The following is a 19,558-nucleotide window of genomic DNA, read 5'->3' as shown; positions in this document are numbered from 1 at the left end:
CCTCACCCCCATCCCAGGCCCCAAGAAGACTTTCCACATCAAGCAGATGTTCACCTGCACATCTGCCAATGTGGTATACTGCATCCGCTGTACCCGGTGTGGCTTCCTCTACATCGGGGAAACCAAGCGGAGGCTCGGGGACCGCTTTGCAGAACACCTACGCTCGGTTCGCAATAAACAACTGCACCTCCCAGTCGCGAACCATTTCAACTCCCCCTCCCATTCCTCAGACGACATGTCCATCCTGGGCCTCCTGCAGTGCCACAACGATGCCACCCGAAGGTTGCAGGAACAGCAACTCATATTCCGCTTGGGAACCCTGCAGCCCAATGGTATCAATGTGGATTTCACAAGTTTCAAAATCTCCCCTCCCCCTACCGCATCCCAAAACCAGTCCAGCTCGTCCCTGCCTCCCTAACCTGTTCTTCCTCCCCCCTATCCCCTCCTCCCACCTCAAGCCGCACCTCCATCTCCTACCGACCAACCTCATCCCGCCCCCTTGACCTGTCCGTCCTCCCTGGACTGACCTATCCCCTTCCTAACTCCCTACCTACACTCACCTTTCCTGGCCCCATCCCCGCCTCTTCGACCTGTTTGTTTCCTCTCCACCTATCCTCTCCTCTATCCCTCTTCTATCCGCCTCCCACTCTCTCCCTATTTATTTCAAAACCCCCTTCCCCTCCCCCTTTTCTGATGAAGGGTCTAGGCCCGAAACGTCAGCCTCTCTGCTCCTATGATGCTGCTTGGCCTGCTGTGTTCATCCAGCCCTGCACCTTGTTGTCTCGGATTCTCCAGCATCTGCAGTTCCTACTATCCCCAGAACATTATCTGGGTTTCTGGAAATAACAGTCCAGCGATAATACCACTAGGCCATTGCATCCCCTAAGCCGTAATTATCTTCACCACATTATGCACTTTTTCTTTTGTTTTTATGCTGTCCCTGACTTCCCTTGTCAGCCATGGTTGCCTCATCCTTCCCTCAGTAGGTGGCTTCTTCCTTGGGATGAATTTCTGTTGCACCTCCCTGTTGGAGAGGGATTTTAAAAAGGAGCCTGAGTCCCATGTTCAACAGCACAAATCTGTCTTTATTCAGAGCTCTTTACCACGCCGCCTGGGAGAGGTCACTGGAGACTCCAAGGCACTTGCCCCTTTCAAAATAGGAGATATGTATACATTTAGCTTTACAATGATTACATGCAACATTGGCATCAGGACTTGCCACCTCCCCTTTCACCGTTATGCCCCTCCCCAGACATTTGCCAGCTGCATCATACTGAGTCGGTGCTGTTTGGTACCTTGTGAAGCTGTGATTATTTTCCCAAAGCCATAATGACTAAGTAATGTTTTGCAATTGCCCCCTTACAATGCTGCCTGTTTTCTAGTGTCCTTTCATGAGGTTAACTGTTTATTCCCTTCATTATACATCATCTTGTCCTTGGAGTTTATGCTGTTCGTCCTTCAATCCCCCCTGCTGACGGAATGGGGGCTTCTCTCTACTATTTACAGTCATTTGTGTAAATGAATTCAGCTGAATTCTTGAACATTAGTTTGTTAGTTGCGTTTACAATTTCAGTACACCAACATGCATTATACGTAATGGCAATTACTTAAGCCTTTGATTATGGTGGAACCATTACTGTCCCTTCTACACCTTACCAAAATACAAGTTTTCTCTTTCCCACGAAGATTTCTATGAGGCACTTCATTATCTTACCTGGTTGCCATGTGTATGAAGACTTCAATTCTAAACTACTGCCTCAACTAATAATTCTCTTCAGCAAAGGGCAACTCCAACAATCCTGAATTACCCCCAGAAATTCCTACCATTGCTGATCTATCGTCTTTATTCCTAGACTCCCCTCTGTCAACTCTGTCTTGCTCCTTCCTCATGTCACTGTAGTTACCTCTACTCAATTATAATACTATTACACCTGATTCTAGCTTCTCCCTCTCAAACTGCAGGGTGAATTCTATCATATTATGGTCACTGCCCCCTAGGGGTTCCTTCACCTTAAGCTCCCTAATCAAGTCTGCCTCATTACACATCAACACATCCAGAATTTCCTGTTCCCTCCTGAGCTCTACCACAAGCCACTCCAACAAAACCATCTCAAAGACATACCACAAATTTCTTTGAGATCTGCTACCAACTTGATTTTCCCATCCAACTGGATATTGAAGTCCTCCATGATTATTGCTAGATTTAGTTTCTTCCCCACATTCTGACTACTGCTAGGAGGCCTGTATACAACTCCCATCAGGTTTACAATTCCTCAACTCTACCAACACAGGTTCTACAGCTTCTGGCTCTATATCACTTCTTGCTATTGATTTAATTTCATTTCTTGCGAACAAAGCAACCCTACTCCTCCTGTGGCCATCTGCCTGTCCTTTCAATAGGATGTGTTTCGCAGAATTGTTAGTTAGCAGCCCTGATTTGTTTGCAGCCATGTCTCTGTGATACCCACATCATACTGATCAGTTTCGATCTGTGCTACAAGCTCATTTACCTTGTTTCAAATACTGCATGTGTTTAAGTACAACACCCTTTTACTGTGTTGACTATCCCCCCCTTCTCATAGTTGTCCCCAATCTGTTATGCCTGAAGTTAAATTCCTGATCCTTTCCATACTCTATCCAGTTACTTGTTCTGGAAACTTTAATATCGTCTGCTGAGCTCTCCCCGCTTAACTTTTTCCCTAATTTTCCATACAACTGAACCCACACCCACTCCCACTATTTAGGTTAAAGCCCTAGCCACAGACTTAGTTATGTAATTCGCCAGGATTCTGGTCCCAGCATGATTCAAGTGGAACCTGTCCCATTGGAACACCTCCCTCCTTCCCCAGGATTGGTGCCACTGTCCAATGAGTTTTAATCTGTTTCTCCCACACCAATCTTTGAGCTACCTCTTTAATATTGTTGACCCTGCACCAATTTGCTCATAGCTCAGATAGTAATCCAGAAATTATTATCTTTTTGATTCTGCTTTTTAATTTAGCCCTAGATGCTCATATTCCCTCAGCAGAACCTCTTTCCCCATTCTACGTATATCGTTGGTACCTCTGTGGACCACAACTGGATCTTTCTCCTCCCACTCCAATTCTTCTGCAGCCCAGATGAGATATCCTGATCCTGGGCACCAGGCAGACAACACAGCCTTCGGGACTCTCGATCCTGGTCAGAGAACAGTTTCTGTCCCCCTGTCTATAGTGTCCTGATTACAACTACATTTCTCTTTTCTCCCCCCTCTTCAAGGTTTCCCTGTACCAGGATGCTATGGTCAGTTTGCTCATCCTCCCTACAGCCCCTATTCTCATCCACACAGGGAGCAAGAATCTCAAATCTGTTAGACAAGGTCAAGGGCTGAGGCTCCTTTAGCATGACCTCTACCTGCCTCGTTGGTAGTCACACACTCCTGTCCCTGACCACTGACCGAATTCGAGGTAATATAGGAACATGGGAATCAGGAGTAGGAGTTAGCAATTCAGCCCTTGAAGCCTGCTCCACCATTTAACATGATCATTGCTGATCTTATCCTGGGCTCAACTCTACTCTCCTGCCTGCTCCCCATAGCCCTTTCTCCTGCTTTTCATCAGAAACCTATCTATTTCTTTGTTGAATTTGTTGATTGATTCTGTCTCAATTGCGCTCTGGGGCAGTGAGTTCCACAGATTCACAACTATGTTTCTCCTCATCTCAGTTTTCAACTTTCTTCTCGTATTCTATATCTATGACCTCTTGTTTGAGACTGGCTCACAAGGAAGAACATCTGTTCAATGTCCACCTTATCAATCCCTTTAGCATTTGATATACCTCAATCAGATCCCTCCTCATTCTTCTTAACTCCAGCGAGTACAAGCCCAAGCTATTCAACCACTCCTGGTACAACAGTTTCATCCCTAGAATCAATCTGGTGACCAATAAGGAGACCAAAACTTGATATAATACGTGGTTAATCTAAGGGTGTGACTGCCTCCTGAAATACTCTATCCAGGTAACTTTTCCCCCTTCCTGATGTGTCACAGTGTTTGAGGCTTAAACTCCAGCTCATCATCTCTGAGCCAGAGTTCCTCAGCAATCAACACTTGCTAAAGATGTGATCAGTACGAACCACAATGAGGCCCACCAGCCCCCACGTCATCGAGTTACAAAATATCACCGAGCTCGCCATCTTTATTTTAATTACTTAGTTCTTAATTTGATTTTTAAAATATTTTGCATTAGTCTTTTAGTTTGAAGCCTGTAAATATTTTCTTTTATTTACCTTCAATCTAATCTATAATAGATAGTCAACTTAATAGCTACTACCAACCAATAAACTTCTGTTTTAGTTGTAATGTCACTTTTTTGTGCTGCTCCCCAATCCTGGGCTTCAATTTATCCAGTTTAAGAAAAAAACCTTTCAAACCATAAGCCAAAAAAAAACAAGCAAAATAGCACCTCTTCCCCTCTGCAGCAAATTCCCACTTGGTTCCAAATTCCCCAAACTGTATATTCACTCGGGCTGTGTCTCACTCTGGATATGATCTCTCCTTCCTGACCGTGTGCAGTTAAATATTTTGAACCCAAATTCTCTTCTTCAGAACCCTTTGAAGAATCTTCACTTGTTGGATCTTTTACATATTGGGTTAGAAACGAAGCCTGGATACGCTGTAAAAATTTCCTTTCATTTTCTACTTTATCTACTTCCTCTATCTAATTAATATGAGAGTAATTGAAATCATTCATGAATGTTATAAGATTTTTTTATTCAGTTCCCTCACTTTTCTGCACATATTTTCTTCCACCTCCTTTCCACTATTCAGTGCCCTATAGAGTGTATCCGTTAGTGTAATTGATCCCTTATTATCATTTATCCACATAGAACCTATTTTTGCCTTTTTTTTTGTCATGTTTTACTTCATTGAAATAATATCATTATTTCTAGTTATATTAAGCAGTTAAATTAGATAAGATGTAATTTTTTAAATGTAGTCATTGGACGTGGGCATCCTGGCGGGAGCGACATTTATTGTTTGTACCTAGTTGCCCTCGAGAAGGTGGTAGTGAGGGCTGCCTTGAACCGTTGCAGTCCACGTGGTGTAGGTAGATCCACAATGCACTTAGAAATGGAATTCCATGTTTTTGACCCAGTGACACTGAAGGAATAGTGATATATTTCCAAGTCAAGATGGTGAATGGTTTGGAGGCGACCTTGCAGATAGTGTGTACCCATGTATCTGCTGCCCTTGTCCTTCTAGATAGCGTAGTCGTGGGTTTGGAAAGTACTGTCTAAGGAACTTTGGATTTCCGCAGTGCACCCTGTAGATTGTGCACACTGCTGCTACTGATCATTGGTGGTGGAGGGATTGAATGTTTGTGAATATGGTGCAAACATGGGAGCCAAGCTTCTCGAGTGTTATATAAGCAATGGGGGGAGTATTCCTTGTAGATGGTGGACAGGGTTTGGGGAATCAGGGGAGGAGTTACTCACTGCACAATTCCTAGCCTGTAACCTGTTCTTGTAGCTATAGTATTTGTATAGCTAGTCCAGTATAGTTCCTGGTCAATCATAACCCTTGGGGTTTTGGCAGGGGATTCAGTGATGGTAACACCATTGAATGTCAATGCGTGATGCTTTGCTTCTCTCTCATTGGAGATTGTCATTGCTGGCAGTTGTGTGGCATGAATATGACTTCTCCCTTGTCAGCCTAAAGCTGGATATCATCCAGGTCTTGTTGCACTGGACATGGACAGGTCTAATATCAGAAGAGTCAGAAATGGTGCCTAACATTGTGCTGTTCAGTAGACAACTTGTACATTCCTGGTTCTTATTTAAATAACTGCCTTAGTTTAGAGAGTGAAATAATATCTTAAAATTCACTGACCAGTCACCTACCTGCTCGCTTCAGCCTTCAGAATTTGCTCTATCCCAGTTCCTCTTTCTGACCACTTCCTCTTTCTGACCACTTCCTGTTTGGTTTAAAACAAAACAACACCTCATCCCTCACTGCATTCAGTTTGCTCACTCCAATTCCTCGAGTGAACTAAGTAGCTTGGTGAAGCGGTACCAGTAGAATTGCACTTCATCTTACTTGCAAAGAGATGGTGCACATGATGAGTTTCGAGGATTCCTTCTGTTCTGTAACCACTCTATGATATTGTGGCAGGCAGTGGAATACTGAGCATGTGAGCTTTGAAAGTCACTGAGAAGGCTTACGCAGCCAAACAAGACATTAAAATAAGTGCAGAAAGACAATTACTTTTATAGATACAACTAATTTTGAAACATTTAAATTCTGTGAAGTTTACCTCATGAGATAAAATTGTATAAATCTTGTTAATTTGTGCACTGGCAACAAAAGAAGAATTGATACCATGCTGTGATAACAAGGTTTGGAGCTGGATGAACATAGCAGGCCAAGCAGCATCAGAGGAGCAGGAAGGCTGACGTTTTGGGCCTAGACCCAGCCTTCCTGCTCCTCTAATGCTGCTTGGCCTGCTGTGTTCATCCAGCTCCCCACCTTGTTATCTCAGGTTCTCCAACATCTGCAGTTCCTACTGTCTCTGAAACAATTGATACCATGCTGTTTTATTGTTAACAACCCACCAGGCTCAGTGTTGTTCTGCAGAGAGCAGAGTTGGCATTCTATTGTGTCTGGCCTAACTGTGACTCCAACTCCACACCATGTAACTGCATTTTAATGTCCTCAAAGCAACCAGGCATCGGCTGCTGTAAATACGCACCCTCACTAGTGCCAAGCACAAAGAATAGGACCAGTGAAACTCCCTTTACAGTAGGTAATGTTGGAAGGGGGTATGTTTTATCATCATCTCTTCTGTCTTTCCTGCTGTCCATGATTCCGACTCTTCAGGCTGTGCTTACTCTGTTGAAGCAATTATTTTAGTCGTGGTTAACTTTCAAGGATTAATTTGTGTTTACCTTGCAGTATAACTGCTTCACGAGCTCTCCAACAGAAATAAATAGCTCAATAACACAGTTCCTAGTGTCAACGAAACCGGGCTTGAGATCATCCAGGACAAAGTCGCCCACTTGATTGGCACCACATTCACAAATATTCACTCCCTCCACCACTGACACTCAGCAACAACAGTGTGTACTATCTGCAAGATGAATTGCAGTAACTTCCCGAGGTTTTGCCACTAGCATCTTTCAAAGCCATGACCTCTACCATCAGGAGGCACAAAGACAGCAGATGCATGGGGATCCCAGCATCTGCAAGTTCCCCTCCAACCCCACACCATCCTACATCTTATATCTTGTTGGATTTGTATCACCATTCCTGCACTGTTATCAGGTCAAACTCTTGGAGCATCCAGTCAAATGTCACTGTGGGAGTCCCAATGTGGAAATGATTTGCAATGGTTCAAGAATGTACTCACCACCACCTTCTCATGGCCAGTTAGGGATGGGCAATAAATACTGGCCCTGCCAGCGATGCCCACAGTATGTACATGATTTTGTTTTAAACTGGCAGCTTAGTTCCAACATGAGCATGTCTTGTGGCGATGCAGGATTTAGGTGAGTTAGTAAACACCAAAGATAGTGCCACAAAACTAATTTGGAGACTTTGAGATGTATAACAAGCTCCCACGCACAAACGTCTTTGGCATTGATGCTGCTGGTATGCTCAGTGATGGACTAAAGAAAGAAATGAGGAGCTGAGCACATTGCTACTGTCACTCTCGTGCATAGACACCTATCAGGAACAAAAATAATGATTGCGACGACGATCTTCAGTTCTGTGGGAAGACTAGGAAGGTTAGAATTGGTCTCCTTCGAGCAGAGAAGGTTAGGAACTTAGAATTATAGAATCCCTGCAATGCGGAAAATGACCATTTAGCCTATCGAGTCTGCACCAACCCTCCAAAGAGCATCCCACCCACACCCGCACCCACTTTATTCCCATAACCCTGCATTTCCCATGGCCAATCCACCTAAACTGCACATCTTTGGACTGCAAGAGAAAGCCATAGCACCTAGAGGAAACCCATGCAGACACAGGGAGAATTTGAAAACTTCACATAAGGCTGGAATTGAACCCAGGTCCTTGGCACTGTAAAGCAGCAGTGCTCACCACTGACCACCTTGCCCCCCGTAACTTCAATACTTTATAGATTTTTAACATGGAAGGGATTAATTATGGAGATATTGTTCAGTTGGCAAAAACGGTTTAAAGCCATTGTTTAGGGAAGCTGGGAGTTTTCTTCTGGAATGAGTTAACAGGCTCAACCCCTGGATACTGGAGAGTAGTACACATACCTGCACTCCATTGCCCTAGCCTCATCCCAACCTAGGGCTCCCAGCTTAGGGACAGCAGCCTCGCATGGAGACCCTTGGTGTACCTGGATCATCCAAACCTAAATGCCCCCAGGATCACTCAACTGGACCTTTAGGTTAAATGGGCTCCATCCCAGCTGTGGAGCAGGGGAGCACAGTGTGACACAGCAGGATGAAGACGAAGGGAAAAGTGTACTAAGGGCACATTGGGGCTCAGACTGACAATGTTCTATAAGTACTTAATACTTTCTTCATAAACAGTTTGTCTTTCACCGTTCACTTGGTTGTCCCTATCTCTATGTAGGGCCTAGATGCTTCATTGCAGCCTGTAACATTACTCCTTGGGCAATGATTGGGGGACTACAATAAGCATCAGGTAAATCATATGGGAGCAGGGGAAACAATGCATGTATTTGGTATTGGGTCACTCTGACATCTTTGGATCCACCCTTCTCCCATTTCAGCACTGCCCACTGCTCAGCTGGCTGTGTGTACAGGAATATACATTTCAGGGATGGGTTTCCTCAGCACTGACGGTGCCAGGGAGGAGCAACACATACAGGGACTATCGATGCTGCAGCATAGCCAGGGCTTACGGACCCTGCTTGCTGGGTGTTGCCAATCAATCGTGTTTGTTCCCATTGTTGTTCCCCTGTGAATGCCTAGTGACTGGTTTTAAATGCAGCCACTTATCCTGCCCTTAGCAAGTATGTTTATGGCCATCTTCCTCGAAATTGCACAGTTTGCCAATGCATCGTGATTGAAATGACAAGAAGTCCTCTGCCACTGGCTTTCAGCCTCAGCATTAATGTCCTACTGAGGCCCCCACCATTGCCCTCTCCTTCCTAAGTCCCCATTCCACAGGCTGCACACTTCCCCAGGTCATTTCACAAGCTGTGTACATGTGTCTACACTAACAATCTACCCCTGTCAAACCCCCATCCAAACCCCCCTGCCCCATCTTCTTTAATTTCTGTGAACGAGGGCAAAGAGGCGAATGTAGGACCACCACCAGCCCCCCAAATGTCTTGCCTTGTCAGCACTGGCCGAGACCTGCCCACATCCCTAAACCATGTCCTCAACAAGGACGGACCGCCCTACCCCGATAGAGACAAAGGACCCACTCCTCAGAGCACAGAAGTATGGACCCCTGTGCAAAGCCACCCTTGCTGGATGCCTGATGGTGGCTGGATCCCGGGACTGGGATGGGAAGCTACCTTTGACTAACTGAGCTGGGCTCCCTGACTGGCATGTATCCCTGGGACTTCACTGCGGACACTCCCTGAAGATTCTCGAAGATGCCCCACTGCTGACTGCAGGTGCCATGTTGGCATGAACACTGCTGCCATGTGGTGCTTGTGCTAGACTGACATGACACGCTGACACACTATAAGAGAGATGCTCTTTGACACATGGCCAGTGGCTTGATCATGTGACTGGGCCAATTGCCTCTGCCAGGTAAGGCATGATAGCTGTAGGTATGCCAGTAGGCCCTGGGTGAATGCTGCTAAAAGAGCAGCCCTGGTAAGAGCCCTGATGCATGCCATTCCTGAGCAGTGACTGTATCCGATGCAACCGTACGTTGGTGCATCGAAGAGACACAAGGATGGTGGTGGTGGTGTCCTAAATGCTGGGTGCCCATATCCTTTGCTGGGAAGGTGCACGGGGCTGGTACTTTTCCATCGTGCCCTGCTCTACAGTTTGGCCGTGGGCAAAAAACTAAGGCTGTTCAGTGGAGGCAGCAAGCTGATCCTGCCAAGCACCCGCTTTGGTTTCTAGGTCAGGTTTTCCCAACAACTAGTTTGGTAAGATCACAGCCGAATATTGATGAGGAAAGTTGAGTGAACACGGAGCTCTAACACGTGTTAATCACCATCAGTTGGCAACTTGCTGCTATCCAGCGTGAATCTCATCATGCCACTTAGGAAAAGCATCAGAGATGGGGCAAGCTGACCTCGAGGTGGAGATGATCAGAGCGAGGACTTTGTTAAACGTGATTGACCTTGTGTAAGGACCTGTCTCCATCTGCTGATTATCGGGTGCTGCTTTACGGGAATTTTACTCTGGAAGATGTAGTGATTGTAACAAGATCGGCCAGGTGGACCTCATAGAGTATGAGTTCCCTGATTGGAGTTGTTAACCTGGTCCAATCATGGACCCCCTGTCTAGCAAACATAAACAGGGTGGTCAGACATCTTGTTCACTCTGAGAGCTAGCTCTGAGGGAGCTGGATCAAGGACTCTCCACGTGTAAAGAAAGGGTGATGGGATAGCGGCCTCTCTGGAGTTATTTCAGAAAGCCTTGGGTGTGGGATGTGCATTCAAAATTCTGGACAGGACTAAGGAGGAAGAAGAGTATACAATGATGATTATGAATACATATCAGTGAAAGGGAGTAACTGTAATAAAAGGGTCTGGTAATCACCATCAAGAAGATGCAGTTGTGTCTGACATTCCTTTCCATCTATAATGCAGGATGTTTTCCAAATTCTTTCTCTGTCTGTCTGTCTTTTGATTCAGAAACTCACTGAGGATTGTGCACTTCACTGAGGGCACAGCAGTTTGACTCCAGCTTCCTTTAACTCCCCTACTTGCTGTTTTTATTATGGTCACATACGTGAGTAATAAACACTGCTGCAGAGCTGAAGCAGCTCTGGCAGTTCCTTCGCCCTTTTGACTGACAGGATTGATGCAGTTTTGTTGGTATTGGAAGGTCTCAATAGCCTCTTAGCAGTAAACGGTGATAAATCATGAGCAATTCGCTCTGGGAACTGGTCCCTGCAGTGCCTTTTGCTGTCTAAATGACCCTTCTTTTTACTGAGTGCTCCTTACTGATGTACTGAGCAGCTGTAAGAACCCTCTCTGTTGTTTCCCTAGGTCCTAGATGTGAAGCAATCCCATGATGCAACATGTGTCCCCTGCATCATCACTGACCATGATGGCAACCCAGAGTGTACCCCCTCCAACATACCAAGAGAGCCAACAGGTGGGTTTGTGGTAACTCCAGGAGCACTGCAGAACCTTTACAGTTTCACCATGAGAATGCTTGATGGGATTCTGAGACTGGGAGCCCTGAAATTAATTTTAAAATTTGGCTCACATCCACATTTTGTTCAGTACTGTCCTATGGAAGTGGGGGATAAAAAGTTACCAGCTCCACACGCAACTGACTTAATAACCTGCAGTGCAGGTAGACTTAAACTCATTCCAAGGAAAAGGTCTGTTGGTTCTCTGCTCAGTGGAATTCTAAGCTATTAAAAAATATATATAATTTTGTAAGGTATTCCAGGCTTTGACGCTTTGTTCAGGACTTGATCTACTTTTATTATGTAAATAAAATCTTTGTTATTGCCATAGGTCATGCTATATACTTGATCAATCATTTAGGATGGCCCTATTTTTCCCAAAAATCATGCTTTCACACAGTCTATCTAAATGTCGACCACCTTCTCCCTGCCTCACCCTTTATAGCCGCAACATTTTATAATCAATTAGCTTCAATTTTTCACCTCACAAAATACATTTGTTTACTTACCAATACTTTATAACTGGGCACAAGGGATAGAACAGGTGATACAGGCTGTGTTTCGAAGAATTAGGCTCAGAGCAAACTGAGCTATCGAACAACACAAAGTACAAACAGAAATCCCAAAGTGCAATGAAGTGAGAATCTGGCTTCAAGCTAAAATACACAAAATGTGCTAACTCAGGAAATAGCTAGGCTACAGTAAGGGGATTGGGTATTGGTGAAAAGCTGGTACAAAAATACAAGAAGGAGGAATCTGCTCTGAAGAAGGTGCCCAACACTGTGGCATCATAAGAACATTGACCAGCCATGGGCCTGAACTTGGCAAGCATATACTGGAATAATCCTCTAAAACAGACAAAATGGTTACACATCACTGGAAATGCAATATATCCCAGGATATCTAACCTTTTTGTATTGGAATCAAGGTTTGAAGGGGTGGGGAAGTGTCAGAGATAAAAAGCCTTTCAACATAGATCTTTCCTCCTCTCTCAGCCTATTTTGGGATAAGTGTTTAGAGAGTGGAAAGAGGGCAAATGCGGGTGGCATGTCTCACTCAGTCTCAGGGCTCACACTTTCACGGTTTCATTTCTCTCTCCCTCTTTCGTTCACTCATGCACGTACTGTCTCTCTCTCTCTGTCTCTCTCTCTAATTCCCAAATGTGCACCATCCTGCACGTACCCTATTTTTCACTCTGTCTGTCTGTCTGTCTGTCTGTCTGTCTCTCTCTCTCTCTCTCTCTGTTTCTGTTTCTCTCTCCTACATGTGCTGTCCTTCTCCCTGTGCAGTTTCCCACCTTCCTGCCTCGCATGTGAGACCAGGGCTGGTGTGTGAAGAACAAAGTCTCATTTGCCACTAGAATACTTGGAACCCTGTTCACCACCTCTTAGTTCCCCAGCAGGCACCCTGACCCTAGGGACTACCTGGAGCCTAGCAGAGGTCCCCTCTTTGCTGGCTCATCACCGTTCCTGGTATTCAGGCTACAGGATGAGTAAAGATACAAATGTTCACCCAGCTTGCTGTACTTCCAATCAAAGACCATTTCATTTCTATATTTGCTGCTTGAAAGGCTTACCAGTGAGCTTAAAACTATTGGCAGCAAACGTGGGAGAGATATGACCTCTGATTGTAGAAACATCTCCTTCCAGAATCTTCCATATGCACTTATCTGTAATTTGGATACTTTGTCACAAGCTGAACAGGACCCTATGATGGACTGCATTCTGACCCATGGGCTTCCTGTGGAATAAGCCTAGTATATGTTCATTTACATGGACAAATCAAGCCTTAAGTAAAATGGAAAAAACTCAAGGCAATAGTTATTTGTAGCTATTTTGGAGAACTAAAATGTCTAGAAATGGCAGAAAATTAAAGTGCTCAGAGACTACCAGAAGAGTTTCCAGTGATTTTAAATCATCAGACAGCAGCAAAAACATGGATAGCCATTGTGTCATGTTGGTTACATACATGGCACAGCCATGAATTTCAACATTGCTCAGCAACTGAACTGTGAAGTGGACACATTTGAAAACAATTCCAGTGGAAATCACAGGACATGAGAAGACAAGGTTCATAACCTGCATGGTTGACAGAAACCAATGACCATTTCAAACGTAAAGCCATTCCAAAATTGAAGGACTGTGCAGAACATTTTGTTAAAGGTCATGTACAAAGTGGATGGATGAGGGTGGTGGGAAGTTGTGGATCAAGAATGTGAGGAATAGGTGTTCTGTTGTCCCACACAAAGGATGCAGCTGTTAGTGTGGGATATTCTTAGATCCTAGACATATCCTAGACATTTTCTTATCAGCCTGTTCAGAGATATTATTACATTACCACTTGAGCAAGTGGGACTTGAATCCAGGCCTCCAGAGGTAGGCACATGACACCTAGAGCCCTATTTATGTTTTGATCCTCCATAAGCAATGAGACTAGGAGGCACCTGCGAAGATCTTATGCAAAATTGCAGGAGGTCTGACATTTGTAGTTTAACCTTGGATGTGTTCAATAAGCCATTCGAGCATAGTGTTTGTATTTTGTAAGGCTTTATCAACAAATCATAGGATGTAAATGTGCAAAGGTGTCAACAGATGGCTCAAAAATTGGGGAGTGTCTAAGTGAAAGCGTAGAGTGCTTGTGGAGCGCTGATTCTGAAATTGAAAGTGTTACGTCTAAAGCAGAGAGAGATCCTTACGATGACGCCACAGCCAAAATGATTCAGAATGAGTTCAATGAACTGTTTGCATTGGATGCTGTTGACAGTGAATCTGATGGGTTTTAAAATGTTTGCTTTGTGACTAAAGTAATCTTTGTAGATATCTTCCAAATTAACCTGTTCAGAATTGCTATTACTCACCACTGGAGTAAGAGAGGCTTGAACCCAGGTCTCCAGGCTCAGGGGTAGGGACACACTAACTGCACCATGAGAACCCCAAGGGAATTTTTGTAGACTTAATTAAATTAACTGTGTAACATGATTGCAATATAAATTACTAGTGTTATGTCATTATTTCCACGTTTTGAAACAGCAACAACCCACAGCAACAGTTCACAATTTATTCTTGGTTTTAATGCTAACCCCCTTTTTGGGAAACTATTTAGAAGGTGAAAGACTTAACTTACTGTGATCTAAAGTTTATGAATTGCTGAGGTTGTTGTTTTGTGGGCAGTAGAACCTGAAGTAACTGTTTAGTACGTGCAAAGTCTCCAAATATTAAACTGAAAATAGAATGCAAGATTTTGCAATGTAGCCACAGACCATTAGACCAATCAGGTCTGTCCATGTGTCAACAAGAATCATCCAGAATATTCTCACTGTCTTGCCCATTATCTTTTTGTAACTTTAATGTTCTTCTATTTCAAATGATTAAAAGAAATTCAATTGCTTTCAATAACTGTCAAAGCAAAATTATTTCATTATCAATGGAAATCAGGGAAAATTCTCCACTGATTGAAATCATACCCGTTACATAGGAAGATGTTTGTTGGAAGTCAGTTATCTTAGCTCCAGGGCGTCTCTGCAGGATGTCATCAGGGTAGTGAGTAACTCGACTCCTGTCTCCCCGACTCCTGTCTGCCATCTTCAAGGTACAAGTCAGTAGGGTGATGGAATAGTCCCCACTTGCCTGGATGAGGGCAGCTTCAACAACATTTGAGAAGCTCGACACCATCCAGGACAACTGATTGGCAACCCAGCCCCAACCATCAGTATTCACTCCCTCTGCCACTGACACACGGTGACAGCAATGTATACTATCTACAAGATTCCCTGTAGAAACAGACCAAGGCTTCTTCAGTAGCACTTTCCAAATCTGTAACCCTTACCACCTAAAGGAACATGGGGAGCTGATACATGGGAGCACCAACACCTGCAAGACCCTTTGAAGCCACTCACCAGCGAGACTTGAAAATATATCATTGCTCCTCTATTGTCACTACGTCAAAATCCCGGGCCTGTCTCCTTGACAGCACTATGGGTGTATCTGCACCTTCAGAACTGCACTAGTTCAAGAAAGCTGCTCATCACCACCTTTTCCAGGCCAGTTTGGGATTGGCAATAAATGCTGATCCCATCAGCCAAGCTCCATCCCATCAATGACTCTTTTTATAAAATTAAGGACTGCGGGTTGCCGGATATCTGAAATAAAATCAAAAATTGCTGCAAAGACTCAACAGGTCATGTAGTATCTGTGCTACAGACGGGAGCAGCCATTTTTTTTTGCCTGCAGGGAGGATGTGTGGACGAATTGCTATTTCTGAAAGACCCCCGCAGTCATGTGAATGTGGAGCTCCTGGCGGAGATTTCCTCTTGACCCCACATCAAGAGGACATGGGCAGCCCTTCCTATCCTCCTGTACTAAGGCCCAATCGCGATCCTACCTGGTGTTAATCCCTGCCCCTCCCTTGTCTGAGGTCTCGTTTTCTCTCTCACACTCTCACTTAACTGATGGCCTGTGAGACACAAGTGGGAACCCTGCTTAATTCACATCTTTCCTCTCCTTACCACCATTGCAACTGAGATCTTCAGACTTGACAGAGATCAGGGATCGAGTGTGGGACATTATTGATCCAAGTGCCATTGTGGACAATGAAGCTGCTACCTTAGATGGCCCAGGAGCTGGCATGAGCTTACATTTAATATCATAACATGGAAGGTGCCAATTTATCTTGTCAGAACTCCACTGTACATATTGAGATAAATAGATTAATCAAGCACCCACTCATTAACAGTCTGCTGCAGGTCCGATTTGCCCAATGATCAGGGGAATGAAAATAAATTATAATGTCTTAAATTAAGCTTCTTTGTTCTTTGCGCATAAATTCTGTCCTTGAGGATTTGTGGCAGAGAGATTTATAACACGCAGAGACTGTCAGTCATTTCGACAGGCTTGATAACAGGATGACTAAGCTTCTATAGTGGTCCCTGGGGAGGCTGGTGTCTGTAGGAGGTGAGCACAAGGGGACCAAATAAAACCTAAAAACCTGTGGAGATTTAAGAGCTGGAAGTACAAAGGAATGCAGAATGGGGTTAGTTGAGTGTGAAGAGCCCAATTTAATTCACACTGAAGCAGGGATTAAGAATTTATGGCTTTTGAAAGAGCTGATAATGGACCAAGCAACCTTATCCTTGTTGCTCCCTTGAGAAACAAATTGACTGCTAATAAAATAGGATTGAGATCAAAATCCAGCAAGAGTCCTCTAGGGCGATACAGGAGAGGGAAAGAAAGAAGCTTTTCCCTTGTCTCAGGTAATATAACAGCTCTCCCTTCCGTTGCTCACCAAATCGTGCGTACTAGTGCCTGCTCTGTCACACAGGCTGTTTGTTGGATGACAGTTCATTCAACTCCATAAGTATTCCGGAAGGCAGAGAGCTCCATCCTGGGGTGGAGGGGGCTGTGGTTGATGCGATCTCTGGCCTGGAAAGGCATGGATGAATGTGGACAGGGCCCTTGGTCTAGGGAACGAGGTGACAGGATCTTTCAAAATTCATTCACGGCACGTGAGAACCGCAAGCAGGTGCAGCATTCATGGCCCGTCCCGAATTGCCCTGTAAAAGGTGACCCCACAGGAAGCTGGTTTCTATCGGAGTTAAGCCGGGGCAGGGGGTTGCAAATATAAACTAAAATGCGGAGGTTTAATTGCTAGAAAGGAATGTAAACTGTGAATATTTAGACGTGAGCAGGTTAATAAGATGCTGTCTTTAACTGTTGCGTCCTGAAAGTGCAGATAGTGTTGAGTTTACAATCAGTGGTCTGCCAGGGTCGTCTTGAATGGCAGAGCAGGCTTGAGGGATCAAGTGACCTACTCCTGCTCCTAACTTATATATGCAATAATGAATTTTGCAATGCTGATTAAGGGCCAAAGAATGAATGGCAATATATTCCCAAAGATAATAAAGTGAAGTCATTTGTGTTTTTGAACACATCCTGATATTGTCCGTGTAAGTGCTTGAGGATTCAGGGGAGTGCTGTTGAAGAAGCATTGCAGAGATGCTGTAGTGTATATTGTAAGTGCTACAGACTGCTGCCATGGTGCACCAGTGCTGGAGGGACTGAATGCTGAAGGTGGTGGATGAAGTTGTTTTTGTCGCTGAACCTCCATCCCAGGATGACAGTTAATTTTGTGGGTCTTCCTGCAACTGAACAGGCTGATTCTCGATGCACACATCTTTGGACACAAGGGGTGGGACATCTCACAAGGTAGGGGGATCTAGATTACAGGACTTGCTTCCCTTTCTTCAATTCTTGGCTGATGCTCTGCCTGACTCGAAACGCAATGTAGTTTGATGGACAAATTGTCGCCGTGCTGAATGATTGGTAGTGAGCTCCCCTAAGCGATGAATGTCAATGTTGCCATTCTTCAAGAACAGTTTCAGAGTGTCTTTGTAGCATTTTCATTGTTCTTCCCAGAATGTTGGCTTTTTGAGAGTTGAGTAAATAGGAACGGTAAGGGAAATGCATTTCATGTGCTCTGACAGTGTCCGGTAGATCATAGTTGAATTGACAGGAGTTTTGCTGAGCGCTTGTAGATTGGCTTCAAAATGGACACTAACAGTTGTCCCATTGTCTTCCTGTTGATCCCAGAGAATGCAGTTGAGGTATTGCTGATGGAATTTCTCTTGTGCTTTTCTCTGTTGCTGATACCCGACAATAAAGGACTCACTGTTAAATGGGAGTGTGTGATAACAAGAGTGTGGTGAAGACAGCTGTTCTCTACAGTAGGATCGTTGTTGCTTTTGGGAGGTCTTCATTGTCAAACACTTACTGCAGTAGTTTGTAAAGGACATTGGATCTACTTGCCACTGGTGACCTTCTGAGAGAGCTAGCTGCCGATGTATAGGAAGTGCTCAACATATTCCAGAGCCTCTCCGTTAATATATAGAGGAATACCTGACTGACCCAGATCTGGGATGATATGAGTTTTGTTTTGGTAACATTCAAGGACAGGCTGTTTCTCCTGTATTCTTGCAGAATCACTATACAGTTAGCAATGAGATTGCAGTTATCCATATGCTGTAGGTCGTGTATGTCTCGGGTAGTCACTTTTTTGTTTTGGCATTAAGGTGACTGGAATTAAATGCTTTCCACCTAGTTGGTATTTAATACTCACACCAGAGGGAGGTTTATCTCTGCAGAAGTGAATAACCACTATTGGGTCACAAATAGAATGCTGGCCATCACAAAAAACATGGAAGGTGATGTTGGAATACCTGTCAAGCAAGCTGATTTATACTGGATAGTACTGATGGAGCTGCATTCATACAGGTAATTGGTGACTATTGCATTGTACTCCTGACTTATGCCTTCTCAATGGTGGACAGTCTCTGGGGGAGTCAGGAGATAAGTCAGTCACCAAAGAATTCTCAACCTCTGATCTCATAACCACATTTACAAGCCTGGTGCTGGTTAATAATACACCCAGAACACCGATGGGGGATTTGACATGGCAATCAAGGGGAGATGGTTAGTTCTGTCATTTCCTGAAGATAGTCACCGTCTGACACTTTTGTGATACCTACCACAGTGCTCACTGCAGTTTGAGAACAATGACATTGAAGTTTTTGAGAAGATTTGTAGCTCAGGTTGTGGATGGGGTTGTTGATTTGTTCATCAAGCTGGTAGGTTGGTTTGCAGATATTTTGTCACCATACTAGATAACATCATCAGTGTGCTTCTGAAGCGTTGTTAGTCTGTCCTGCTTGTTATTTATGAGAGTCTGGTTTGATATGGTGGTTGGTCTCATTTCCAGTTCTGCTTCGTAGTGGTTGGTACATGGGGTCTATTTCCACATGTTTGTTGATGGAATTCCGGTTTGAGTACCAGGCCTCTAGGAATTCCCATGCATGTCTCTGGTTGGCTTGTCCTTGGATGGTTATGTTGTCCCAGTTGAATTGGTGGCCTTCTTTGTCTGAGTGTATGGAAACCAGTGATAGGTGGTCGTGTCTCTTGGTAATGAGTTTGTGCTCATGTACCCTGATCATGAGTTTTCTCCAGGTCTGTCCAGTGTAGTGTTTGTGGCAGTCCTCACAAGGGATTTTATAGATAATGTTGGTCCTGTTAGTTGTGGGTATGGGATCCTTTGTTCTTGAGAGTAGTTGTTGTAGTGTAGCTGTGTTTGTATGCTACCACAATTGCTAGTGTTCGGAGCAGTCTAGTGGTCATCTATGGTACATTCTTGATGTATGGCAGGGTGACTAGTGTATCTGGGCGTGCTGTGTCTTCCTGTTGTCTGTTGAGTAAGTACCGATG

At 44.4% G+C, this 19,558-nt stretch overlaps 1 protein-coding gene across 9 annotated transcripts in view; it reads left to right on the top strand.

Moving 5' to 3' along the window:
- Positions 1–19,558, top strand: part of pknox2 (pbx/knotted 1 homeobox 2) — a 400,561-nt gene that overhangs the window by 250,967 nt on the left and 130,036 nt on the right. For 8 of the 9 annotated variants that reach the window (XM_048615462.1, XM_048615465.1, XM_048615456.1 and 5 more), the window contains one exon: positions 11,161–11,269. The exons of the other annotated variant lie outside the window; for it this stretch is intronic. In XM_048615462.1, the coding sequence (XP_048471419.1) occupies positions 11,183–11,269 (87 nt within the window). In that variant the 5' untranslated portion in view covers positions 11,161–11,182. The remainder of the gene's footprint in view (positions 1–11,160; positions 11,270–19,558) is intronic. 9 annotated transcript variants of the gene reach the window in all.

This window comes from Rhincodon typus, chromosome 32 (assembly GCF_021869965.1).
Source record: "Rhincodon typus isolate 14 chromosome 32, sRhiTyp1.1, whole genome shotgun sequence".
Taxonomy (NCBI): Eukaryota; Metazoa; Chordata; class Chondrichthyes; order Orectolobiformes; family Rhincodontidae; genus Rhincodon; species Rhincodon typus.
The sequence above is the reverse complement of the archived record's forward strand: the minus strand, read 5'-3'. Positions and strand labels throughout refer to the sequence as shown.